This window comes from Penicillium robsamsonii (assembly GCF_028829455.1).
Source record: "Penicillium robsamsonii strain IBT 29466 chromosome Unknown utg000003l_segment0_segment0, whole genome shotgun sequence".
NCBI lineage: Eukaryota > Fungi > Ascomycota > Eurotiomycetes > Eurotiales > Aspergillaceae > Penicillium > Penicillium robsamsonii.
In genome coordinates, this window is record NW_026643221.1 from 645273 (window position 1) to 671762 (window position 26490).

General features: G+C 50.0%; 10 protein-coding genes across 10 annotated transcripts; 4 read left to right on the forward strand and 6 right to left on the reverse strand.

Annotated features, from left to right (window-relative positions):
* Nucleotides 1-1587: 1587 nt before the first annotated feature.
* Nucleotides 1588-4172, reverse strand: N7447_004952 (Amino acid/polyamine transporter I; the record flags this gene model as incomplete). The annotated part of the gene is made up of 20 exons (XM_057229214.1): nucleotides 1588-1769; nucleotides 1826-1904; nucleotides 1962-2109; nucleotides 2162-2290; nucleotides 2340-2417; nucleotides 2472-2673; nucleotides 2737-2761; nucleotides 2823-2855; nucleotides 2909-2937; nucleotides 2988-3022; nucleotides 3072-3150; nucleotides 3201-3315; nucleotides 3366-3437; nucleotides 3487-3551; nucleotides 3601-3603; nucleotides 3666-3694; nucleotides 3756-3828; nucleotides 3885-3954; nucleotides 4003-4036; nucleotides 4087-4172. The coding sequence occupies 20 exons, from the start codon at nucleotides 4170-4172 to the stop codon at nucleotides 1588-1590; spliced, it is 1566 nt and encodes a 521-aa protein (XP_057084304.1).
* Nucleotides 4173-5022: 850 nt separating this feature from the next.
* Nucleotides 5023-5417, reverse strand: N7447_004953 (uncharacterized protein; the record flags this gene model as incomplete). The annotated part of the gene is made up of 3 exons (XM_057229215.1): nucleotides 5023-5189; nucleotides 5246-5277; nucleotides 5335-5417. The coding sequence occupies 3 exons, from the start codon at nucleotides 5415-5417 to the stop codon at nucleotides 5023-5025; spliced, it is 282 nt and encodes a 93-aa protein (XP_057084305.1).
* A 394-nt stretch (nucleotides 5418-5811) lies between these two features.
* N7447_004954 (putative short-chain dehydrogenase/reductase family protein) lies at nucleotides 5812-6847 on the reverse strand (the record flags this gene model as incomplete). The annotated part of the gene is made up of 4 exons (XM_057229216.1): nucleotides 5812-5868; nucleotides 5923-6106; nucleotides 6171-6710; nucleotides 6783-6847. The coding sequence occupies 4 exons, from the start codon at nucleotides 6845-6847 to the stop codon at nucleotides 5812-5814; spliced, it is 846 nt and encodes a 281-aa protein (XP_057084306.1).
* A 467-nt stretch (nucleotides 6848-7314) lies between these two features.
* Nucleotides 7315-9021, forward strand: N7447_004955 (glutamine synthetase family protein; the record flags this gene model as incomplete). The annotated part of the gene is made up of 5 exons (XM_057229217.1): nucleotides 7315-7747; nucleotides 7811-8067; nucleotides 8121-8173; nucleotides 8246-8935; nucleotides 8991-9021. The coding sequence occupies 5 exons, from the start codon at nucleotides 7315-7317 to the stop codon at nucleotides 9019-9021; spliced, it is 1464 nt and encodes a 487-aa protein (XP_057084307.1).
* A 1330-nt stretch (nucleotides 9022-10351) lies between these two features.
* Nucleotides 10352-11971, forward strand: N7447_004956 (malate synthase; the record flags this gene model as incomplete). The annotated part of the gene is made up of 1 exon (XM_057229218.1): nucleotides 10352-11971. The coding sequence occupies one exon, from the start codon at nucleotides 10352-10354 to the stop codon at nucleotides 11969-11971; it is 1620 nt and encodes a 539-aa protein (XP_057084308.1).
* A 1072-nt stretch (nucleotides 11972-13043) lies between these two features.
* On the forward strand, nucleotides 13044-13514 carry N7447_004957 (uncharacterized protein; the record flags this gene model as incomplete). The annotated part of the gene is made up of 1 exon (XM_057229219.1): nucleotides 13044-13514. One exon carries the CDS (start codon nucleotides 13044-13046, stop codon nucleotides 13512-13514), a length of 471 nt encoding a protein of 156 aa, XP_057084309.1.
* A 669-nt stretch (nucleotides 13515-14183) lies between these two features.
* Nucleotides 14184-14855, reverse strand: N7447_004958 (putative IgE-binding protein; the record flags this gene model as incomplete). Its single annotated transcript, XM_057229220.1, has 2 exons — nucleotides 14184-14555; nucleotides 14613-14855. The coding sequence occupies 2 exons, from the start codon at nucleotides 14853-14855 to the stop codon at nucleotides 14184-14186; spliced, it is 615 nt and encodes a 204-aa protein (XP_057084310.1).
* Nucleotides 14856-16189: 1334 nt separating this feature from the next.
* N7447_004959 (beta-glucosidase) lies at nucleotides 16190-19516 on the forward strand (the record flags this gene model as incomplete). Its single annotated transcript, XM_057229221.1, has 3 exons — nucleotides 16190-16816; nucleotides 16881-17043; nucleotides 17109-19516. 3 exons carry the CDS (start codon nucleotides 16190-16192, stop codon nucleotides 19514-19516), a joined length of 3198 nt encoding a protein of 1065 aa, XP_057084311.1.
* Nucleotides 19517-19580: 64 nt separating this feature from the next.
* Nucleotides 19581-21353, reverse strand: N7447_004960 (MFS transporter; the record flags this gene model as incomplete). Its single annotated transcript, XM_057229222.1, has 2 exons — nucleotides 19581-21091; nucleotides 21140-21353. The coding sequence occupies 2 exons, from the start codon at nucleotides 21351-21353 to the stop codon at nucleotides 19581-19583; spliced, it is 1725 nt and encodes a 574-aa protein (XP_057084312.1).
* A 1209-nt stretch (nucleotides 21354-22562) lies between these two features.
* N7447_004961 (putative mRNA-nucleus export ATPase (Elf1)) lies at nucleotides 22563-25972 on the reverse strand (the record flags this gene model as incomplete). The annotated part of the gene is made up of 2 exons (XM_057229223.1): nucleotides 22563-22613; nucleotides 22670-25972. 2 exons carry the CDS (start codon nucleotides 25970-25972, stop codon nucleotides 22563-22565), a joined length of 3354 nt encoding a protein of 1117 aa, XP_057084313.1.
* Between the last annotated feature and the right edge of the window lie 518 nt (nucleotides 25973-26490).

The following is a 26490-nucleotide window of genomic DNA, read 5'->3' on the forward strand; positions in this document are numbered from 1 at the left end:
TCAGTCCGACAAGATTAGATCGATGTGCAGGACAGATGCAGAATGCATAATTTTAGAGATGTTTCCAGGAATACCAATCTATGTCATACCGGATAGTTGGTTTTCCCTTTGATTTTACATCACCGCAGCTGGAGCAGACCTCTTGATTCTCGTATAGCATCATCTAAGTGAAACCCTTAGCTCTGCCCCAGAAATGGTGGCTGCGGGGTATTTCAGCCATTTCCGCCTTTCAACGCCATGGCGCTCGGAACAGAAAGATCAGCATCATCTCGGCTTTGTGGGGGTCTTCCGACTATTGCCCGGCCACTCATTGTCTGCGGTTTTTTGGAGTTCTAATATGTACCCCTGGGCGCATCTTGCAAGCGTTCCCGTAAGTATTAATCTAGGGCTGCGTAGAAAGTTGTGTCAGCCACGGCCCTTAATCGGACATTTCGCGATAGACTCGGGGATTACTCCCTTTTCTGGTAATAAAGGTTTGCATCTGCCCAAGGATTCAACCACAGTGGGGTTAATGCGCATTGTGACTGCGTCATTTTTCATTCTATAGGATGCATACTGGATGTCCGAGCTGGCACTCTATTAGATGTGACTGAGCCTTGGGGGACACTATTTTGATGGCAATGTGAGTGCAAGAACAAAAAGAAAGGATGGAGGAATAAGTCGGAGCAACATTTGTGCCCATCTAGCAGGTTTACAGGATTCGAAGGATTTGATTCTGTGCCGGCCCAACACACCCCCACCCCCCCACACACCGAGTGTGTGTTGGGCGCTTGGCACGATACCTATCGCCTTCAGCCACTTCTCGGCTTTTATAAGAGAAAGAGGTAGGAACCAGAAATGATAAGTGCAAGATCTCTGATATTGAAACTATGGGTCTAGAGTAACTCTGGATAATGGCACTGGAGATTGCTGTATGGTCAGGCCGGACCTAATTGATTTTGGGCTGTTTGCACTGACTTGGCTCTCTGCTTCTCAATAGTTATATATAGCTATGCTATCCTGCATACCGCTGAGGGTCCAGAGTAAATGAGACAGTAAGCCGTCCATAGAATAAACAGCAAACAAAGAGAAGAATAAGAATCAGGGTTTCGACATCGGGCAGTGCAGAGAGCGACCGTAAGGATTGTACATATTTTGGTTCATCATAATCCCCGGTTAGACATAGAAAAGTTGTGTAGGTTGTCAATTTCCCAAGATCTGCTGGGAAGCATTTGTTCATCGTAGTGTCTTCCCTACATATATCTAGTTACAAACCGCCGTAAATAAAACTAAGTTGTTTGAATGAATGACCAGTTCTATCTATAGATGATATGTAGGAAAAAACCAAGGTTATTGTATGAGGCTTAGAGGCGTCATGTCTGATGTTTGACGATATATTCCAATTAAAAAAGGTGACTCATATTGTACAAAAGTGAGGGTGCCAAAGTCTAGGCACATAGGGGACTCGTATCGGCGACCTCGCCTATGTGATATATACTGTATCAACCCTACATTATAGACATTCACTAAGGCGGCTAAGATTCTGTCCCACAGGTGAGTAGTGGATAGCGATAGTGTAGGGCCCTCATTATGCCACTACCGAGCTAGCTAGCCCCGACCAGCAAATTTCTTTTCATCCATACTGGGCTCAATCTCCTCTCTCGTATGCACGGTGTCCAGTGCATCGATGGTGATGTCAACGCGAGGACCGGTGAAGTTCTTCCTTCCGTCCACAAACCACTGGAACACGGAGATACTAATGATAACAGCAAATGCTGCAATACAATAATCTATAGAGATAGGTTAGTTAACAGACTGTCATAGATAAACCCACAGATGAACTCACTCATACTGCTTCCCGTGACCGTGCTTGACGGAGGGAAGACAAAGAGAACGGTAGTCAAAGCGATATATGATAAAGCAACCTGGTCATGGTCAGAGATGTTCTTCTTTAGTAAAATTCACTCATGACCCCAACATACCAAATCGACAAACCATCCGACTGCATTGGGCAATTTCCATTTTCTTTCGGGAAGGCAGTTGCGCCCCTGGAGACAGTTAATGGCAATGGGTATGCCGTAGGACAGATCAAGAGCCACGACCGAGGCAGAGATAATTGCATTGAAAGCACTGAATTCTGTTAGTTACCATTGCGTTATTGCCCATGGGTGATAATTGTTACCTTGTAGAACCTAGGAAGATGCATCCAAAAGCGATCACCACAACAACACTAAGAATGAGTGCATTGAGGGGCAACTTGAGTGTTGGGTGGACTTTTGCAAAGAACGGAGAAGCAGGAAGACCGCCATCTCTGCGAAGAATAAGTATGCGCGTTGTATGCCGGAAAGAGTATCAAATACCTTGCAAAAGCAAAAATCATTCGGCTACTAGTGGTCATGACGCTCACTATAGCAAAGACTAAGCAGACCAGAGGTAACCTAGGACCTGGTGTCAGAGTATACGCACAATAGAGGGAGAGTCTCGCCACATACATCAAAAGGCAGACACCTCCTGCATTACTTTTGGTCGCATCGATCAGGATCTGAAGAAGAGGGCCGGCTGCGGAGGTTGTGACCTTTTCCATATTTCCTGCGACGAAAAGAAGGACTATTAAAAAGATAGAACCGGTGAACACTCCGATGCCCACGCAGGTAACCATGATTTTCGGACCCTCAATGTCAGCGTTGGGAACCTCTGAAAACGCGATGTGTCAGTCCTTTTCTCTATCTTCTCAGGGCCAGGGCCCAGGGTGTTTACCTTCGATCATATGTGCTACCGCATCCTAGATAAAGTTAGTTGGATTGGTTTTGGTCTTGACTCGGGAAATAACCATGATGACTTACAAAGGCAGTCACACCAAGCCCTCCTTGAAGTAACTGGAAGATCTGTTAGTATCATGGTAGGATTATAGTGGGTGCAGTAAACATACACCTAGCATCCATGCGACTCCATCAGGCCCTGAGCCGAATTAGCATAATTGTCATAATGGAGGGATCGGGGAGACGTACAGCCTGTTGTATTTACAAAGTCACAGAACACGAAGCTGTCGACGTCAGTTATCCGCACAATTGACATCGCCAGGGGTCTCATACTAAGCTGAGTTGTAGTTGGGAGCGGCGCATGCGAGACACGTAATTGACACAATCACAAATCCTCCAATTGACCACATGACTGGATATAGTTAGGAATAGAGCGAGCCAGACTGGACGAGGGTAACCTACAAGCACCACGGTAAATGACTGGCAAGATGGAGTTCATGAAAGCATTGATGACGAATGAGCCAACGGTCAGTCCAATATAGATGAGGAATTGATGCCAGCGTTGCGGGACATAGCTCTGCATACCACGTTAGTACTGCGGCGAGAGGGCGACGTGGGGTTTCTCACCTCGTGAAAAACGGAAATGCAGCCAACAATAAGCTGACTAGAAAGAAGTGAGTTCGTTGCAACGAGGGCAACCTATACATGTGTTAGTTCGAAACCGATATTAGATGAAAGCCTTGCCTACCCAGCCTGCCACATTGATCCAGCCTGTAACCCAGGATAGAATTGGTACTGAGCTCGGCCACGCGACTTTCGAGTAATTAGTATAAACCCGATGAGATATTAGAGAGCGACATACTAGCTAGAATTAAAAGTTAGCATTAGTCCGAATCATATAGTGTTTGTAGGCACGGAGTAATCTACCTGCAACCCAATGATATTGTCCACCGGCTCTGTAAAGAAAATCAGTCTGGCGTAAATATTAAAAAGACGGGGAGACATGTCGGAGCTTACGTCGGATATGCTGACAGGAATTCAGCCAGCGAACATGCGATACAAAAATTGCAGAATCCTGCAGTGACCAGTCCTAGGATTTGCGTGTCAGCAATGTATCCGAAACAAAGTGATTCTCAATAAACCTACCCCAAATCACACTTGTGCTTCCACCAGATGTAAGACTAATGGACAAACTGGCCGAAAGTGCAGTCCACGACTAGTCACGTTAGTTCAATGACCCGGTCGCAATCCCTGTATGACTTACATTAAGAACCGCAAAGGCTAAACCAAGCATTGACCTAAGCATCCCCGTCAGTACCAGGCCTTGCATATGCTAGCGCCTCCTTACCATGTCGAATGAGTACGTTGGAGTTCAGGCCGATGGCCCATAGCTGCCAAGCGGGCATCATCGCCTTGGAGTGGACCGTCTTTCATAGTGGATCACGATTCGAAGATGCGGAGAATATTTACAAATCCAAGAGCCAGGGGAGATGATGAATCTAAGTATGTCCCCCATTTTCACGTATCAGGAAGGCATTGCCAGACGAGTTATCTTTGTTTCTGACAGGGGGCTATTCCGTATGCGGGGATGGTGTTTAGCTGCTCTTATCTAAGTGTACGCGCTAAGGTGCTCGGCTGGTCGCATGGACTTGCCTAAGATCGTATAGTTTTGCTAACACCAATCAACAAAAATGACAAAAGGGGGCGAGTATATTAAATGTTCCAATAGACCGAGGGAATTATGACGGTATAGAATGCAATATTTCTAGATATCAACGTTGAGTCGTTGCATTTCATCTCTCACTGTGGATTTGCCACGTGCATTACCCACAGATAGTAAGTGCATTGATAACAAACTATTAGATTATGAATGTACATGTACATGTACATGGAGTGGATATATATATATATATATATATATATATCTCGCCTGGACTATTTCTCAATTCCATAACCAGAGAGCAGAATGTTCAACCGAGAACCGAGAGTTGCTAAAGCCCTATATCGATACTAGGGGATAATCTTCAAACAGATGCAATGTACAGCATGCATTTTGAATAATATTTGGCGATTGTGAAATTGCATCAATTTGAGCCTTATAAATATACGTGATCAAGTTGATACAGCATTAACTCCCCAATATACGCCCATTCTCAATGAATGTGGTGCCTTGGAACCTACCAAATCCCAAATCCCAAATCTTTGAAACGCCGCAACGCAAATCGCAAAGCAAAAAAGTCCTCCACTTCAAGACTACCAGCATCTTGAAGGACGGATCCGATGTTTATCGAACAGTGTACATGTCAAGTGCTTGTTGAACGTCATGCAGACTATTCTTGTCGCCATATGCATCCATCAACTGTTGGTTTCGCGCCAGGCGTTCCTGTTCTTCTAGCATAGATTGTTCCCGCCGCGACTTGGCCGCGACGTAATAGTTGTATGCGCCGAAACCTGGGGAGAGTCAGCATGACTCTCTACAACACAGGAGGAGCACACGCTAAACCTACCGAGACCAACTGTAGCCATTAGAGGAATAAGTCTAAAAGTGAACAAAGTCAGTTGAATGGACCAAGAAAAAAGGGGCGGCACAACTTACACCCGCCCGTTCCGAGCTTTGAGGTTCGGGGTTGGGGAGTTTCCGTATGATTTGTTCGCACCCGGGAGCGCAAATTGAGACATGGTGTATATTTGGTAGAATTTCCTGGAGAGTACGTGGATATTTAGGAGTCTGAAATAAAGAAGTCAGGAAGTTGTAAGTCAAGCCACGGAAGATGCGGAATGCGGGGGAATCATGACGTGAAGGTCCGAGGATCGCTTCCGAGGATCGCTCCCGAGGTCTTATAGGGGCTGTGCCATCATGCCACATTTCCAAGGCTTCATCATACAATTCACAATTGCCTGTTATTATGTAGATCATATATTCGAATCCCATCATAATTGAATCGTCGTGTCGTGTGATCCAAATTAGGACGAAATCAAACTCACCTCTGAATATCTATAATTTATGTTGACTTCAAAAATTGCATTTCTCAGAAGTATCATATAGGACATAAGAGCTGATAATGTAAGTACATTAATTGCCATTATTCTGGGGCGCAGGCGTGGCCGGACCCTCCGGTGTAACATAAGCCTGGGATAGTTCGTTAGCGCAATCCGGGGAAATTACCCTACACGTCACACTTACCTTGGTCATTCCACCATCGACCACAAAGTCCGTTCCATTCACAAAGCTGCTCTCGTCGCTTGCCAGGAAAACCACAGCATGAGCCTGTTCAATGGGTTCACCGAATCGGCCGGTGGGGAAATGCACCTCCCGACGGAACCGCTTGGCCTGGTCATCACCCAGCCAGTCTTGCAGAAGAGGGGTGCTATACCATCGTGAGCTAATATGAAAAAAAGAGAAAAAAAAATCCAGTCGGAAAAAAAACTTACTTCAGGGGGGCGGGGCAAAGAGCGTTGAAACGGAATCCCTCGCGGGCATGAACGATAGCCAACTCCCGAGTCATCGCCAGGACCGCACCCTTGCTCGCCGTGTACGCGAGCTGGGGAGTGGCAGCACCAACCAAGGCGACCACACTAGCTGTGTTAATGATACTGCCACGGGTCTTCTTATGGCGGCGCAGACTGAGGACCGCGTGCTTGCTGCCGAACCAGACACCCTTGACATTGATATTGTGTGTGAGGTCCCAGATCTTCTCAGGTGTATCGATGGCATCTGCGTCATTCGCGTGCATGATTCCAGCATTGTTGAATATCACGTCGGTGCCTCCCCAGCTATCCTGTGACTCGACCATTGCTTGTACGTCCGACTCCTTGGACACATCACATCGGATCGACTCGACTCGAGGGGCACCAGGAACCACTTCCTTCACTTTGGCCAATGCCTTGGCGAGAGCGGGCTCGGAGACATCGGCCATGAGGACATTGGCACCCTCGCGGGCGAAGAGGATACTGGTTTCAAGACCGATGCCACTATCCAAGTTTGGAATCAGTCAAGTCTTTTTTTTGTGACGGTATACTTCAGGAATAGAGTAAGAGACATACCCGCCAGCACCTGTAATGATGGCATTTTTGCCTTGGAGACGTCCTTGGGGGGTAGTGGCAGCCATTATGACCTTATCTTGGAGCTCTGTTTGTCTTGGTGACGGTCTAGGTTAGCAGTGGCTCAACCACCAAGATCACAACAGCGATAACATATCGATAAAATACGCTATGGAGAAGGTCACTCACACTGAGAATGATCGAATCAATATGGGAGTTGTCAATATCGAGTGTGTTGCACCGAAGGTATACGCGGGGCAGGGGCCCCTGGAGGGTGGATCCCGTTAAGTAAGCGGTGACGATGCTGGCCCGAAGCGGTAAGGCGTCACCGATATCTCGCTGATAAGCTTCCAAGCTGCCCAAGTGCGTTGTTCACTTGCTCTCGGAGTCTCTGAACTTGATTTGCCTGATTTGGAGTTGACTTGAAACGTGACTTTTATTCGTTTATTTCCTTTACCCCTTGCCCTTGCTCTCGTTCTGTATAATACTTTAGATCCCTATACTCCTTATCTCTCACCCTTAGCCCCGATCCATCATGTCGAGCCCCGCGGACCCCGAGGTCACAGCCGAGAATATCGCCGAGATCCTCCAGAATGACACAAAGGTGAAGGTGGCAGGTGTGGATGTGGACGGCATACTGCGCGGCAAACTCATGAAGAAAGACAAGTTCTTATCCATCATCACCGAGGGCTTCGGCTTCTGCTCCGTCATTTTCGGCTGGGACCAACATGATGCGACATACTATAAGGAGCTGGCTATCAGCAACAAGGAGAACGGATATCGCGATCTTGTCGCAGTCCCAGATTTACGCAGTTTCCGTCGCATTCCTTGGGAGAACAACGTGCCATTTTTCCTCATCAGCTTCTTGGATCCAGAGACACGGGAGCCGGTGTGCGCCTGCCCACGAGGATTGATGAAGACTGCGGCCGCCAAAGCCGAGGCAGCAGGGTATCGGGCGATGGCAGGAGGTATGTCCGATCGCAGACCAGGGTGTGTGCGATTCAGCAGCTGATCGGTCTGATTTTACCCAGCGGAATATGAATTCTACCAATTTCGCACGCCGGGCAACCATGCCACCCCCCAACAAGGCGCATCTGCAACGGCCGCCTTCCTCCAGTCAAATACAGTCGATTCCTTGCCGCCATTGACAGAAGGAATGTTTGGTTATTCAATCACTCGGCCCCTCCACAATCAAGATTACTATTATGGCATCTTCGACGCCTGCGAGAAGTTCCGATGCGATATTGAGGGATGGCATACTGAAAGTGGACCCGGAGTCTATGAAGCTGTTAGTGACATGAGAGATTGAGCGGGTCGCATTGGGACTAAACATCATGATAGGCATTACAATTTGGTGAAGCAAAGGACATGGCCGATAAGGCAGGGTTGTTCAAGTAGGATTGCTCCTTTCCAAGCAGCTCGAGTTCTTACGCCAGGGGCTATTACTAACCAGGATGTTCGCATAGATACGTCGTCAAAGCATTCGGAATCAAGCACGGCATCACCCCATGCTTCATGGCCAAACCCCGACAAGGCCTGCCAGGAAACAGCGGACACATGCACATCTCGCTCGTCACGGCCGACGGGAAGAATGCCTTCAATCGCGATACCCCCGATCCCTCCCCCCTCTACCCCGATATCGCTCATCTGTCCGACTTGGGTCGACACTTCTTGGCTGGGCTTCTTGTTGGCCTGCCGGACATCATGCCGATATTAGCCCCGACGATCAATTCCTACAAACGCCTGGTGGAGAACTTCTGGGCGCCGGTCACGGTCTCTTGGGGCCTGGAGCATCGGGCCGCGTCAATCCGTCTGATCACCCCACCAACAGCCAGTCCAAAAGCGACCCGGTTCGAGGTGCGCGTGCCAGGTGCGGACACCAATGCGCATCTCGTCCTAGCGGCGATCCTGGCATTAGGATGGCGCGGAGTCGAGAAGAAGCTCGAGATCCCCGTGCCACCTCTTGCCCGCGGCGAGGATATGGGCGGTGCCAGTGATAAAGGTGTGCGTCTGGCCAAATCGTTGAAGGAGGCGATCGTTACATTTACACGGCCGGAAAGTGTCGCACGGGAAGTATTTGGCGATTCATTTGTCGAGCACTTTGCCGGAACTCGAGAACACGAGGTGCGCTTGTTCGAAGAGGCGGTGACTGACTGGTACGATATCATCTACTGCAATGCCCATTTGGATGCTGACTTAAAATTTTCACAGGGAGATGAAGCGGTACATCGAGACCGTGTAAATGCGGGATTTCCTTTTCGTGTCGATTTTCCGGTTTACGGGGAGCAAGATCCGGAATGTATCGGGGGAAGAATTGTACGTAAGTCGCATTGGCCTAGAAATGGGCGTGTGAGGGCGCGTAAGGGCGTAGTAGGGATACCTCAGATATATATACCAAATGACTTGGATCGGAGGTTTCCAGAGTTCCAATACCCGGTTTTCACTTGGGCCAAGATTGTATCTCCGCCGCTTTTATGAGGGTCAGGCACTCAGTAGAAGATGCCCAGGTCCACGGGTGTCAGCATAGGCTTAATAAGCCGGAAAATACCCCGGGGCTCCAGGCATATCCCCTAGGATTAGCCCCACAGGGTTTAAACTATGTTGATGGCATTTCTCCCACCATTTCTATCTCAACGATTCTCTAGCTCGATATGCTATTGCCTTGAGGATGTCGTTTTCAGGGCCATAATAACTGTCTAGTATCCCGAGGTTTCGGTGAGCAGATCACTCAGCTGGAACCCGCCCGAGGTCACCTCGTAGGGCTGGCTGAGCAGCGGCTTGTATTGGTCAGGTGATGCTCAGTGCCTGGGCAGTCCACGGGCCCACGGGCGAGTATATTGATATGTAATACTCTGTGGTGTCCGTTGGTGGTCAGTTTTACTCAGTGATCAAAAAGCGGCGAGGGTGAGTTAAGACATGATTTCACTCCCGAGCAACATCACATGCGCTCACATGCCGATGACCACTGGGTGACGCAGAAAACCGCCGGGACAAGTCGGATTCGGATATGACTCTTTCGAACCCTGCGAGATATGGATGCTCAGAGTGAGCCGCGGCTGGGGGTTTCCGGGGCATGCGGAGAGTATTCTACAGCCACTTTCGGGTGAAGCAAGGTTGGGTAACATGGGAATGAGAATTGTTCAAGGTTTTGCATATTAGATTCGAGAATTGGTCACTATCATTTTGTATAGGAGACAAGCTATATAAGGTCTTCCCAAATATCGTGATAAGACTGCCGTTCTGATTGGGAGTGAGCACACCGAACAGCCAACTAAGCTTGAAATACGGGGAACGGGAAATGTCGGCCGAGAGGAAGGAGTTTCCCGTGGGAAACTTATAAGAACTGCAGTTTTCACTATGGGAGAGAGCAGAGAGAAGCGGTCAAATGGGGGTTCGGCTTATCATTGGGCGGGTCCAGAACAACCGCGGCAACTTCAAGTGGCTCTGACGTATTTGATACCCTCGGGCAGATGGCTATATAGAAATATAGTTCCTCTCCTCTCCTCTTTTGTTTGAATTTCTATTTGTTTTGTACATGGAATAGTTTACATATCTATACACATATATACATCATGTCTCAAGTTGAAACACAGCTCAAGGATGTCGCCATCCTGGGCGCCATCAATAACGATGCTCGCAAGATCCTAACCAAGGAGGCATGTGCCTTCTTGGCTCTGCTGCACCGCACCTTCAATCCCACTCGCAAGGCTCTTCTCCAGCGCCGCATCGATCGCCAAGCCGAGATTGATAAGGGCAATCTTCTCGACTTTCTCCCCGAGACTAAGCACATCCGTGAAAATGACGCCTGGAAGGGTGCTCCTCCTGCCCCAGGTCTCGTGGACCGTCGTGTCGAGATTACTGGCCCCACCGACCGAAAGATGGTGGTGAACGCGCTTAACTCCGATGTCTGGACTTACATGGCTGATTTCGAGGATTCGAGCGCCCCCACTTGGGACAACATGGTCAACGGCCAGGTCAATCTGTACGATGCTATTCGCCGACAGGTCGACTTCAAGCAGGGTGAGAAGGAATACAAGCTCCGGACGGATCGCAAACTGCCTACTCTGATTGCCCGTGCTCGCGGCTGGCACCTCGATGAGAAGCACTTCACCGTTAACGGCGAGGCCATTTCTGGTGGTCTCTTCGATTTCGGTCTGTACTTCTTCCACAATGCCAAGGAGCTGGTCGCCCGCGGCGCCGGTCCTTACTTCTACCTCCCCAAGATGGAGTCCCACTTGGAGGCTCGTCTCTGGAACGACGTCTTCAACCTGTCGCAGGACTACATTGGTCTGCCCCGCGGAACCATCCGTGGTACTGTCCTGATTGAGACCATCACTGCCGCATTTGAGATGGACGAGATCATCTACGAGCTCCGCGACCACAGCTCTGGTCTCAACTGCGGCCGTTGGGATTACATCTTCTCCTTCATCAAGAAGTTCCGCCAGCACCCCAACTTTGTCCTCCCCGATCGCTCCGATGTCACCATGACTGTGCCTTTCATGGAATCCTACGTGAAGCTTCTCATCAAGACCTGCCACCGTCGTGGCGTTCACGCCATGGGTGGTATGGCTGCACAGATTCCTATCAAGAACGACCCCGCCGCCAACGACAAGGCGATGGAGAGTGTTCGCGCCGACAAGCTGCGCGAAGTGCGCGCCGGCCACGACGGCACCTGGGTTGCGCACCCTGCACTGGCTGCGATTGCCTCTGACGTCTTCAACACACATATGCCCACCCCCAACCAGCTGTTCGTCCGCCGCGAGGAGGTGAACATCACCGCCAACGACCTCCTCAACACCAACGTCCCCGGCAAGATCACCGAGGAAGGTATCCGCAAGAACCTGAACATTGGCCTCAGCTATATGGAAGGCTGGCTCCGTGGTGTCGGCTGTGTTCCCATCAACTTCCTCATGGAGGATGCCGCCACAGCCGAGGTTTCCCGCAGTCAGCTGTGGCAGTGGACTCGTCACAACGTCACCACAGCCGAGGGCAAGCGCATGGATAAGGCATTTGCGCTGCGCCTGCTGCAGGAGCAGGCTGATAGCCTAGCGGCTAAGGGTGGCAAGGGCAACAAGTTCCAGCTCGCTGCTCGGTACTTTGCTGGCCAGGTTACCGGCGAGGATTACGCTGATTTCCTGACCAGCTTGCTGTACAATGAAATCTCCTCTGCCGGTAGTGCTGCTAAGCTTTGAGTACAGCTGTGATTTTTATGATGATGAATACCCTTTGTTTCTTTTTGCCCGGTCTGACTTGACTATGACCTAATCTACCATCTACCATCTGGAGTTAGCATAGTTGTATAAAATTATTTCACTTCGATCAATTTTTTAAGTATACAGTAATGGACTATTTGCTCTGTCTAACTAGAACTAAAATTAACCAACCTCTTAAGTTGCTTGTCGACGGGTACTCCCGGGGTCCCGAGGTCCCGTCCACGGGACCACGGGTGGACGGGACCTATATACAGCACCTAAATAAAATCACCTTTGTATATGTAGCGTTTAGGGTTAGAAGCCCTTATAGTGAGCCCGAGAAGTTATTGTGTGCTCACTATTACAGATATAGATGGTTAGGGGCTTCAATATCTATGCGGGACATTTGGGCAGCGTGTGAATTATTAATGGGTGGCTTACCAAGTTCCTGCAGGGCAGAAAAAGTTCCATTATTGCAGTGACACTATCCGTCGCCCGTACAGTGACTATATTTCTCGTCGCCAAATCCGCCCCTAGTGGATCTCTTGCTAGTAGATAAATGCATGTCTTAGAAAATCGCTCACCGTGATCCGACTCGGATCTTTACATTCCAGTTCAAGCAGGAGTGACTTATGATGGCTACACTAGGCGCAAATGATCGGGTAAAGTTGCCTATGGTCGAAGATTTTACTGCCCATAGGTCAAATGGCTAGTCTAGCTAGTTGATCTGAATAGCTTAAAGGAACCACCATTTCCTATCTGTGCTTCTGTATCTCAGTCGCTTCCCGCATTACTCCAGAGATAGCAAGGTAGGCCAACTTCCCTGGGACTATTTACTACATCATTTCCATTCACTGACGGCTCTATCTGAGAAGTCCAATAAAAGCTAGAGTATTGTGTGTTAATCTTCCTTTTTTTTGACAATTTTTGACTTCCTACAAGGTATGTGAGAGAGATCTATGTCACAAAACCTGTGATGTATACTTGGCTGCGGGTGGTAAGTAATACATGACTAATTGACCAATGCGCTTATGTCGTTAAAAGGAGCCCCCTCACTAGTCACGAGTTCGATATGCAATCCATCCTGGCCATTGTGTACTTGCTGTGCTACTTGGTCACGATGGTTGAAGGACTTAGCCGGTACCATACTACGCCCCCGAGCGACGTTATCATCGTCCATGATAGACAATCCCTCAACGATCTGGTCAAGGTCAACCCGGAAACAATTCTTCATTCCGAGAACGGAGGATACTACCTCAAGAACATGGAAGAAGAGGTCGTTGCTATCACTGCCGACGACTTGTGCGAAGAGCTTGACGCTGCTTTTGCGAGCATTGATGCCGGTGTTATCGGCGATGACTCTGGACCCGAGGATCTAGATTCCGAGTCTCTCGGAGGGGCAAATATTACGAAGAGACTCTCTTGTTATCCCCATTGTGTGCATAACTCCTGCAGCCATCCTCGTTGCTTCAACTCTGCAACTTGTCTGACTTACACAAGTTGTCATGTGTGCTCCACGAGTAGCCGGAAACTTTGTATATAGAGTGTGATTACGTATGGTTTTGAGATGAGGAAGACCTAAGGTGCTGCCCCATAATATCCAAGCAGCCCGGCGAGTCCAAATGGCAGCATATGGTAACGGGACAGTTCTTCAGAGGCAACAGTACAAAGTTTCTGTCTATAGAGGTTGCCCTAGGGCTAAGCTTTGCATATACTGTCTTCGGCAAATGCTAGAAGAGGTGAATCACCACATAATTACCCCTACCTCGAATCTCCGTGCTCCTTGTCAGCATCTGACGCAGCTACAACAGAAAATTTCAAAAGTTTAATGTTTGCGGATTGGAGACGCTATGACTAGTCAGAACATGTGGATTTAGAACTGGATTCACATTTGCTTCGATAATGCGATATACTGGGATGTCGAAAATCTGCAATGGGGCATTGATCAATGACATTGGATAACTTTCGTCTAAAAAGTGGATATCAGAAAGGATTTCTTCTATCTACTCCCTCATTTCTTGGCTAAAGTTTGTATGCCGGAAGACAAAAACATGGCACTCGGGACCATTCCTCATCCATGGTGCTTCGGAGAAAGAACCAGATGGATACAAAAGCAATGAAAATATTCAACTGTATCTTCCATATGCTTCTCAGGACCACATCTCACAGTTATACTGTACAACTAAGATGCCAAGCTCAGGACTTGAACCCTTTAGATGTACTCCCAAGCAACAGGGGAGGTAGTGTTGACAGCAACAGCGAGGGCATCGAAGCCGAGACAGTCATCAACCTTGCCAGAGGGAACAGTAGCATTCTTCAGAGCAGCATAGACCTGCCACTTAGGGGCAGCAGCAGCGCCCCGACGGGAACGGCGGTACCCAGCGGTATTGTTAGTAGTCGGGCAAGCCATGAAGCCGGATGCACCCTGGCCGTTGTAGCTCCAGTGACCGAAAGAGCTGCCGGGAGTGTAGACGAAGGGACCATCGGAAGAGCCAGTGGGCTCGTAGGCGGAGTGGGGAGAAGTGAAGCGCAGAGCACCCTTGTCATCGATGTAGATGGCCTGGCCACCGGGGACCTCGACGTCCTGGATATAAAGTTAGCAAATGGGAACATTGGAACGATACATGGGTGAGTGACTAACCAAGAAGTGGCTGTTGGCAATCACAGTCTGATTGGTATCGGGAACTCCGGGGATGGGAGAATAGGTGTGGGCGTTACCACCGAGCCAGAAGTAGGTGCCAGCGGCATTGAGAGGCAGCAGGTGGACGGGAGAAGCGGAGCGAGCAGACATGACGCTGAAGGCAGCATCGGAGCTCTTGGGCTGCTTGGAGCCCGGGATGGCAGCCACAAGAGGGGCGAGAGCGAGAATGGCGGAGAACTTCATTGTGAGGAAGGAAGTGATTGATACTGAGAACGAGAGATAGAAACCAGGAAGAGATTTGAGCGGATCTAGCAGGGTCATATATAAGATGGGCACATAAATGGAGATGCTAGGGAAACTCTCTGAGCGGGTTCATCGGTTAAACCTTCTGATCGACATTGAATTCAGGTGGAGCCAAAACGAAGAAACCAGAAATAGAGAGAAATGTTTGATCTACACTATAACCTATTTCGGGAGATACGGAGAACGGAGAATATGGAGCCACGAGGCCCAAAATGGGAGGAAAGCCGACTTAGGTAGTGACAACATACAACTCATATCCAATGCAGTATAATGTCTCTACCACTGTTCATTAGTCTATTGAGGGGTTCACATTCAAAAACATGATAGGGTCCAATCGGTCGAAGAATCTCCACTGAGGATTTGACTAAATGGGAGCCCACACATAATTTGTCTGTTATGGTTGTTTACGCCGTTATATTCCTCTTCTTTGTGCCAATTGACATCCAAGCAGATAAAATTAGCAGATGACCCCCCCGATTGATCCAAAACACACACTGTAGGAATCTGAAGATCCTAATAGAAGAGCCCGAAGAGCTGTTTCAGAGAAGTCATGAAAGTTCGACAGCAAGTAAAGATCGACAGGGCTTATCGGAAGTCCGACAGGTTTTGCCTCTGAGGAATAATAACAAGAAAACGGCAACCTCTTAGCTGCGCCATATGTGGATCCACGATATCCACATTGTCTCAGGGAACATTTTGACATCATTGGCTTCTGCCGTCAATTGGCGTGATCTATGGGTACCTTGTGCATATTGTGAAGTTTTTATATTGCAATTTTCGATCTGGGAGTTCTCGAATGGTCTCGACTTAATATAGATGATATAGATCGTATAGTCACAACAGTTAATCTGACGCCACCGACTCTAATTATTCTTATACATCAATTATGATGCTATACTATCATACCGAGGACTTCTATGTATAGCTGAATATAATCAGATATAATTTACATACCCATCATCCCTCTCACCAGCACTACCATGTGGAGTTACGAGGTGATAATAATAATATAACAGCATCAGAGTAGTCAACTCCGGAAAGTACGGAGTACATTGTCTTATATTACAGGAGAAGGATTACAACATAGGTTGCATGATATTTTCACACTTCGATGTTGACAAAAAGGGGCATATGTTGGATATGATATGATGTCAGGTGACCCACCATTTCCTCCGTAACGCGTTGGAGATAGGACAGGAATCAATCTACTCCTTACCAAACTTGTCTTCGATCATTTTCAAATAATCTGCAAAATCATGGGAATCGCAGATTGAATGGCTTCCCCACGTGCCAAGGCCGGAGCCTCGCGCTCAGCCAAATCCTCCAACCCTCCTACGCGTCGCGGCTACACGTCACTACAGAATCCACCGGTCGAACACTCAACGTCAGAGAGCAGCTGGGGACAAAATGATGGCCTGGACACACCTTCGAGTGGAGATGAATCCTCGGAGCAGGGCTATATAAAACTTCGACCTTTGAAACACGGCAGAGCTCGAGATGCACGACCCTCGAGCTCCAAAACAAATGGTCCGAACCCCACTCCCATCGATATCCCCGACGACGAGCGTGACGTTTCAAAGCGCATAAAAGATCTTCTTGAGGCGGATCGAACCGCGCTGTCGCATTCATTCGCTACGGATTTGGAAGAAGGACACTCGGACAGAGACTCTCTGCTTCTCAGTGATCGATACAGTGACGACTATGGCATCCCACCTGATAAGGGCTTGCTTTTGAAAGACAAGAAGGGTGAAAATGGGGAGAAAGGCTCCGACTGGAGGTCGTTATTCCGGCTGCAATCCTGGTGGAATGTTGCCGGCATGTTCACAATCGCGATATTGGTAGTATGGTTTTCGATCAGGGGTCTACCCTGGTCGCCTGCCACAGCTGGCAATGATGGATTTGTAGGTCTTGCCTCCTTTTCAATTGGTCGTTTGGAGATCTAGAAACATGATCTAATAATCACAGCAAACGGTCCCCTGGTACCCTACTCCCCTCGGTGGAACAAGCGCACAATGGAAGGAAAGTTACGCCAAGGCACAAGAAATGGTGAGAGAAATGACCCTCACCGAAAAAGTGAACGTCACAACTGGAACAGGCTGGCAAATGGGTCTCTGTGTTGGTAATACCGGTAGGCACTTGATATCTTATCAATATTATGGCTGTGCATACGCTGACGTGAAGTGTGTTGTCTAGGACCTGCTGAACTTGTCAAATTCCCTTCCCTTTGCCTACAAGATGGTCCACTCGGCCTTAGATTCGCGCAAAACATTACAGCCTTCCCCGCAGGGATCACCACAGGCGCGACATGGAACCGCGAGCTTATGAAAATGCGGGGCTTGGCTCTAGGAAACGAAGCGCGGCTGAAAGGCGTGAATATAATCCTTGGTCCATCCATGGGACCGCTCGGCATGATGCCTGTCGGTGGTCGGAATTGGGAGGCATTTGGTTCAGATCCAGTTTTGCAAGGCGTGGCTGCGGCAGAAACCATTCGCGGTATCCAGCAGAACGGAGTCATGGCCACGGCGAAACACTTTGTTGGAAATGAACAAGAACACTTTCGTCAGGCAATAGAATGGGGTACTCCAACTGCACTGTCGTCGAATATTGATGATCGCGCATTGCACGAGGTCTTTGCCTGGCCATTCGCTGAGAGTGTACGTGCCGACGTGGCTAGCATCATGTGCTCCTACCAAATGGTTAACAACAGCTATGCTTGCGAGAATAGTAAGCTCATCAATGGAATTCTGAAAGATGAGCTAGGGTTCCAAGGGTTTGTGCAGTCAGACTGGCTGGCACAGCGTTCAGGCGTTCACAGCGCCATTGCGGGCCTGGATATGAGCATGCCCGGTGACGGCCTCAGTTGGGCTAACGGTATTCCGGTCTGGGGGAGTGAATTGACTCGGGCAGCATTGAACACATCTGTTCCTATGGAACGCCTGAACGATATGGTCACTCGCATCGTGGCCGCCTGGTACCATTTCGGACAGGACTTATGGGAACTCCCTGCACCTGAGGGCGACGGCGGGCCGAACTTCTCATCCTGGACGAAGGAGCGGGTTGGAAATTTGCACGAAGGCTCACCGGATAATCATACAACCGGTGTGGTCAATAAATTTGTCGACGCACAGGGAACAGGCGATCATGCTCATTCCATTGTTGCTCGCCAGATCGCTGCAGAAGGCACTGTGCTTTTGAAAAACATCAATAATACCCTTCCACTCTCGCGGGAAAATTCCACCCGCAATGGCAAGCACCGGGTCGGTGTATACGGCGAAGACGCTGGCTCCGGCAAAGGACCAAACTCTTGTGCTGACCGAGGATGTAACCAAGGAACCTTGGCATCTGGTTGGGGTAGTGGAGCTGTAGACTTCCCGTACTTGGTCAGTCCATGGGAAGCACTGCAACACGCGTGGTCGAAAGACTCTGTTGATGTTAAAGCCTACTTGACGAACGATGTTGCACCCCAAGACCTCGCAGAGCAGGATCTCTGTTTGGTCTTTGTGAACGCAGATGGCGGCGAAGGGTTTATCCGCAGTGATGGCATTGATGCAGACCGAAATGACCTGTTTCTACAAAAGAACGGCACTCAATTGGTGGAGGGTGTAGCCAAGCACTGCGGAGGTGGCCAAGGTAAAACAATCGTAATTGTACACTCCATTGGCCCCGTTGTTATGGAGTCTTGGATTGACCTCCCTGGTGTACACGGTGTATTGTATGCCAACCTACCCGGGCAAGAAAGCGGGAATGCACTGGTGGACGTTCTATTTGGAGATGTTGACGCCAGTGGACGACTGCCATACACGATCGGACGACGCCTAGAAGACTACGGCCCAGGAGCACAAGTCCTGTATGAGAATCCAGACTCATCGGTTCCCCAAGTCAACTTCGACGAAGGCCTGTATATCGATTACCGTTATTTCGACAAGTTCAACATCACCCCCCGGTTCGAGTTTGGGTTTGGCCTGTCATACACAACCTTCGACTACACTGCCCTCAGCATTCAAAAACTGCAGAAGAAGTCTCAATGGCCCTCCAAACGGCCCGCAAACGAAGTAGAACCTCCTGCATACGACAAAAAACAGGACAACCCTACCAGCAATCTATTTCCTCCAGGGTTTCGTGCACTCCGCAAATACATCTATCCCTACCTCACCACCCTGGAAGGAACCGAACCTGGCCCATACCCATACCCAGAAGGATATAATAAATCCCAGAACCCATCCGCCGCAGGCGGCGGACCAGGAGGAAATCCATCCCTCTACGAGCCCATGCTCGAGGTCACCATCGAAGTGACAAACACCGGCACTCGCACAGGACAAGATGTGATACAGGTATATGTTTCCTTCCCTGACGATGTCGCCGAGCACCGTGGACTGGGCTGGTCCCGTGAGTCCATTGAATTCCCTAAGCGTGTCCTGCGGAATTTTTCGAAAGTCCTCTTGCAACCAGGTGAGACTAGAAATGTCAAGATGACGTTAACCCGGAAGGACCTCAGCTATTGGAGTGTTCGCGCGCAGAACTGGGTGCTGCCTATAGAAGGCAAATTCCGTATTTGGGCGGGGCGGAGTTCTAGGAATTTACCCCTCGTGGTCGAGTTTTGATTTACTGGACTCAAGGGAGAAGACTAACATACATTTATAAATCTATGTAAACCCGAAAATGCAATTAGTCAGGCTGAGCATATCTACTTCGCCTCCGCAACTCCGGCCCAAGCCAGTACAATATAAACATGCCCGCTACACAGCCCACAGTAAGACCCGCCAACACGGTCGTCCCCTTGGACACACCTAGATGACCATACATAGGCTTCGACACAAGGATCGCCCCAAATGCGAAATACGCACGACACAGATCATTAATCGCAAACAGACTCGCGCTATAGGTGACATAAGCCACGGCAATGTAACTGAATATACACTGAAGGACCAGCGCCATGCCTGCCACCTCTAGGACCATACCCACCGTCGGCACTATCCAGTGGATCGATTCACGCGAGGTCCACGCAAACATAAACAAGCCAATAGGTACAAGGATACTCCCAAAAAGCGCAGGGACGAGTCTATTCTCTGGTCGGGGAACTTGGCCCCGACGAAAGTCTCCGTTCAGGGAGTAGTGGGTGAACCAGAAGTAGTATGGGAGGACCACGATGGTGCCCACGATGGCGGCCAGGAAGATGAGACCCATCTGCCCGAGGCTCATATGGTAAATCCCGATGTATACGAGCGGAAGGACCTCGAAGTATGAGTAGAAGATGGCGTAAACAAGCCCGATATAGATCGTGCTGAATAAGATGGCAGGGTCCAACGCATTGATCTTCCAGGGGACGATCAAGGCATCGTAGAGAGTCTGCATAGGCGAGGTATTTTTGACCTCGATCTCGGACTGGGATTGGAAGGCTGGATTGCCCGTGAGAGCTCGGAGCCTTTTTGCGCGCAGGTGTAGAATGGCTGGACCAGAGGTCTCGGGCAGGAAGATGAGAAATACAAAGCAAACCCCCGCGGCCCAGAGGACTTCCCACATAGACCAGCGCCAACCCTTTACGGGGACACTGAAGCCTGCAATGACCGGGGCCACGGCTGGGCCTGCAACGGCGCATGTTCCCCAGACGTAGAGGCCATACGGAAGATTCTGAAGCTCGGTGACATCGGCGATAGAAGCACCACCGGTAGCCAGCCCGGGGGAGCCAAAGAATCCCTGGAGAAACCGCAGAACCAAAAAGCCTGGAACATTATTAACGAGCGCAGTCGGAATGCTGAGTAGTAGGAAAATTGTGATGGAAATCCCGTAAGGGGGATTGCGACCTATGGATGGGATTTCTGAGAGGGGACTCCAAATCATAGGCCCTGTACCATACCCCAGCACAGACAGCGCCATTCCCATCGCGCTCACAGAGTGCGTCACGCCGAACAGGGTCGTGAATTCCTCCTCTGCGGCCGAGAAGATGGCCACTGAGATGTAGACCATGAAGGTAAAGAGATTGACTGTGATATGCACCAGGAGCTTGGCGGCGATCGACCAGTTATGCGGATTGTCTGGGTCCTGATCGGAGTACCAGTCGACCTGAATTGTCCCATCGGACATAATAATGGGATCATTCCATAAAGGTTGTTGCTGTTCTTGTTGCTGCAGCTGCAGGACGATCGGGCTATGTGCTTGGGTCTGGGAGCCTGTTCTTCCTATCAACTATGGTGTTTTTTGTAAGGGACTGAGACAATTCGACATACTGCCTTCGGACACTGATTCATTTGCGATGCGGGTCCCCTTCTTGCCCTCCAGTGTGCTCGACTGGTCATGGACGATATCGCTGCCAGCTGCCGCGAGTTGATATGGCTGTGGCAACTTGAACCCTGGCCTCTGCTCGGTGGGCTTAAACAGACAACCCCTGGAGAGCCAGTGGCCGATCAAGCCCACTGGGGAGTTGGCGAGGATGTGAGCCATGAGGCTTGGGGAGAAGTCACAGGGAGATTAAAATGGGTAGAGATTCGTGTTCTTCTGCTTTGATGAACAAATCCAGACAGATGGTAAAATCAACAGCAACAAGTATGATGTTTTCTCAAAATTATCCCTATTGATCCTTATTGGGAACTCGTGGGTCACCCAGTCCCATGTACAACTCCACAAGATGCAAGGGGGGTGGCTCCCACAGCCAGCCATTATCTTTGTGGTCCCTGCAGAAATTCCAGATACAGTAATCTAATACGATCGACTATTAGGTAGGCAGGACTTTACTCAATTATAAGATGTTTCTACTTCTGAGTGTTATCCCCAACGAATATTCACAAGACTTCATGACCTAACTATGACAAAGATATAATCTAGAAGTTCTCTAAATACGGATTATGCATAGGAATGCAACTCCATTAGTATGTATATGTATTCAGGGACATGTGGTAATTCCTTGGGCGATTCCATGGCGAACTCTTTGAAGCTACTTCCTTACTTCCTTATTATGTACATATAGCATGGCTCAAGACTGTACTGGTTGCGGGCGTGTTTGGTACCATCACCGATATTTTTGGCTGATTGATCCAGTATTCGGGAGAAGGTTGGCTATAGTCAAATAATGGCTAGACATAGAACGGGACTGCCAGCACAAGATCCGTGGCATGTTTTGCAAGGTACACGCTAACTGGGCCACGTTGGTTGATGGTGTACTCTGCCAGCGTCTGGTGTCCAACCTTGGGGGCTTCAAATGTCCACTGTTTGATCTGTAGTTATCTAACATCCGATAATGAGGCGCCTCATAAGTCCCTACAATGCCCAAAGCGAATCCTTTCTGGCGGAGAACGGTTCCCGCAAGTATCGCTACAGCGCGTTGAACTAAATTGACCATAGTATGTCTATCCTACTAAAGGCCATCATGGGCAGGGTTTGGGAAGTGGAATGAAACAAAATAACTAACGTATAAACTTTTTGCTTTGAAATGGCAGACACACTGAAGTATCTATCCGAAACATGTACAGTACTGAAAAGGGCATATAACAAAATCTAGGCCGGAAAAATCAAGATAAAACAGAACGCCGAAACACCGTCTATCGGATCCAATGTGGACCAAAACATTAACATGGCGCTCATGATGCGAGGATATAATCGGAATCATTCTCTCCGCGATTACGAATCATAATGTTGAAGCACGTGGAAGCACGTCTATTCGTCGTCGGAGTCGGCGGGCTTGGGAGTACCCTTGGGAGAGTTCAACTAGAAAGTAGGTTAGCATGCTGTCGAAAGGAAAGATATAAACAAGAGAAACTCACCCATTCGATGTAACGCAGACGACGGCGAATTTCACGCTCCTTCTGCTGAGCACGGGTCATCTTCTTCTTCTTCTTGGCGCGGAACTTGAGATCGCCTTCATCGCCGGAGTTGACGGCAGAGGGGGCGGCACTGGTAACGGCCGAGCCAGTGGCGGGGGTACCAGGGCCGGAAGGCGAGTTGGTAGCGCTGTCCTCGAAGCGGTCAAGGCTGACGGCGTTGTTGGTACGGCTGACAACACGGCCATCGGCAATGTGCAGTTGCTCGGGGCAGAGAGCACCCACGAACTCCTCGTTGTGAGAAATCATAACGACACCACCCTTGAAGTCACGGATGGCAACAGCCAGACCACCGAGGGAATCACGATCCAAGAAGTTAGTCGGCTCGTCCAGGACCAGCAGATGGGGGTTGTTCCACATGGCACCAGCAAGCACGACCTTGACCTTCTGACCACCGGAAAGACCGGAGATCTCGTTGTGGTTGGCGATCTCGGGGTCCATACCAATGTCCTCGAAGTGCTTGGTGATGGTCTTGGGGTCAAGAACACGGAAGCCCAGACCTTCACGGGAAGCCTCGTGATCGTCGAACTCTTGGATCAGCTTGAAGAAACCAAGGTCGAGCAGGGTCTCACGAGAGATCATGGTGTTGTACTTGGGGAGAAGGCCAACCCACTTGACCTCGTACTGGAAGGACTTCTTCCACTTCTGACGACCAATCAAGGTCTCGATGCGACGGGCACCACGACCATCACCAAGGTCAACTGGCTTCTCCAGCTGCGCCTTGTCCTCATCAGTCAAAATACGGGTCTGCTTCATGAAGACTTCACGATCGTCACCGTTGGCGTAACGCCACTGGAGGTACTGGCTGGGAGTCTTCTCCAAGTGCATCTCCACGTGCTCCAGAGCGTGCTGCTTAATGTAACCGATACGCAAGTTGGGGTGCTTCTCCACCTTTCCGCCCTGAGGAATGGTCTCACCAGTCAGAATCTTGATGAAAGTAGACTTGCCAGCACCGTTGCCACCAATGATAGCGACACGGGAGGAGAGTGTGAGCGACAGCGAGGCATCGTGTAGCGAGGGGCGCGGGGCGCCAGGGTAGGTGTATGAGACGTTGCTCATGCGCATAATGGCACGAGTCTGGGACTTGATACCAGACAAGATGCCGGGGGGAGGGAACTTGAACTGCACATTGGAGGCAGACAGAGTGTAATAACTCTTGCCCTCGGGCTTCTGCTTGACGAATTCGGCAAGGTTACCCTTGTAGCAGACAAGCTTCTTGCCCTCGTAGTGGTAGATATCAGTGCAGACTTCATCGAGGAAGCCAGAATCGTGACTGACGATCAGACTGGTAATCTCAGTGTGCGCCTTCAGGTACTCCTGCAGCCACTTGACGTTTGCCACATCCAAGTGATTGGTAGGTTCGTCAAGGAGGAGCACATCAGCCTTCTGGAGCATAGCACGGGCCAGAGCCAGCTTCATCTTCCAACCACCGGAAAGCGAGCCCACGGGCTGGGACTGGCGGCCCTCGGGGCCATCGGTGAAGCCGAACTCGAGAAGAACGTCGCGAATGTGGTCTACGCCCTGAGAAACAATCTTGGGGTCCTTGGCAACATACTCAAAGATGGTCAGGCTGGCATCTTCGCCCTGATTGTGCTCCACAAAGCAAGTGCGCACCTCATCCTGGGGAGGGAAGCCTTCCAGCTTCTCGTTGGCGATACTGCGCATCAAGGTAGACTTGCCGGCACCGTTGCGACCGCAGAGACCGTAACGGTGGCCCTTGAGGAGACGCAGGTTGGTGTGGGACAGCAGGAGCATACCTCCGTAAGCAAGAGAGAAGTCGGCGTTCACAATCTCAACATCATTAGGATCTTCCGGGACGGGCTTGCCGTACTTGACCTCGTCCTCTGCAATGTAGTGGGACTGGACAGCGGTGGCAACAGCCTCAGTGTTGCCATCCGCAAGCAGACCGCGGAGGTATGGATCAATGCGGTCGGTAATACGGTCGTGCATGCGGCAGTTGACATCCTCGCGGACCATACTGGCAATGTAGTTCTTGGCCAAATCCTGCAGCTTGGAGTCACCAAAGCCACCCAGACCACCGTGCTCCTGAATCTTTGCGTTCAGCACGGTCAGGACCTCCTCGGAGGTAGTCTTGGAGATGGAACCGGAGGCGAGATTATCATCGCCCATGGCAGTCTCAATAACATCGAGAGCACGTGTGGCGAGCTCACGAACCTCGGGCAGGGAGGCAGTCTCCTTGACCGACTTCACACCAGGCTGGAGTTTGGGGAGGAAAGTACGAGCCTCAGCGGGATCATGAACCAGCTTAGTCAAGTTCTCCACAACGACCACAGTCTGGCGAAGAGTCTCTTGGGGAGTAGCCGGGGTATTGAGGGATCGGGCGAGGAGAGGGGTGAGCATGGCCAACACGGGGGATGTGACGATGGCGACGAAGGTGGTCTGGGACAAAGCGTGGATCGCCTTCTGGAGAGTCTGAGCGGAGGGGTTCTCCATAGTCTTGATCAAAAGAGGAATGCGGGGAGCAACGTCGTCGTTGGACAGGAGGGTGGTGAGGGCAGTCATGGTCTTGCAAGACTGCTTGGCCACTTCGCTCTTGAGGTCGTGCATGCCGCTCTCAACGATGGGAATGAGCTCCTTCAGTGTCTTGCCCATCGCATCACGCAGCAAGTCCTTCTGGCGCTCCTCTTCCTTGGAACCCTTGCCCAACTGTGCCTTGACCGCCATCTTTTCGATAAGCGAGTAGGCGCCGACAAAACCTTGCCACTTGCCAGAGCCCTTGGCCAGGTAACGCTCGAGGGCAGGGATCAGACCGTTGACCATGGCCTCGGGGCTGAGACAACCGAAGAGGGCATCGATGGCGTACTGGGCGGCATCACGCACAACGGCACCCTTGTCAGACAGGGCGTCCAAAGCAACGTCAAAGATGCCTCCGTCGTGCAAGAGGAAAACGGCTTCGCTGAGAGGGAACTCGCGGGGGAAACGCTCGAACAAAGCACCAATAATGAGCATGGCACTCTCACGCTTGGCGCCATTCTTCTTATCGGAAGCGGCCTTGCGGACAGCGGCGAGAACATTGTAGTTCAGCAGGCCTGCACAGCCAGAGCCCTGAATGAGCAAGTTGGTCAAGGCATATGCGCCATCAAGTGACTTCTGGGAGGAGTCGGCTGTGAAGATAGTGTCGAGAAGGGAGGAAATCTCCTCGGAGGTGGGGGGCACGCCGGATGGGCCCTTTGCGACAATGGTCGGCATGGCGGGAGTCTCAGAGGGGGAGACAGTGTGTGGCATTTTCCAGAGAATCAAAGACTCAAAGATCGAGTGTCGATATCAAAAAAAAAGATATCGGCAAAAAATTGAGGGAAATAAAAGCCCTTGGGGAGAGAGGGGCAATTCGACCTAACGGAAGATAAAGAAACTGTCCACAGCGCACTCGCGCAGATAAACAGGTAAGTTAGGATCGGGTTGAATCGTAGAGTATATACACGATTCTTAAAAACCCAGAAGACCCTGAAACACAACAAGAAAAGAAACACAAAGAGGGGAGAGTGGTCTAAAAAGAAGGTAAAAACAATGTTCGCCATCATCGATTGCTGACCCACTGGGACCGAAATTTTTTTTTTTGCTTACTCATCCAATCAGCGGGCCCGGCGGCGCCATGGGGCGAAAAGGCGTCTAACCGGATTTGTCTGATTGGATCCGTGACATTTGATGCCGTAATGCCTTAATGCCTTGGTGCCTGGCAATCTGAGTTTAAATATGCCTGAGGCATTAACATATATATGCCTGAGGCTGTTAATAAGAAGGAG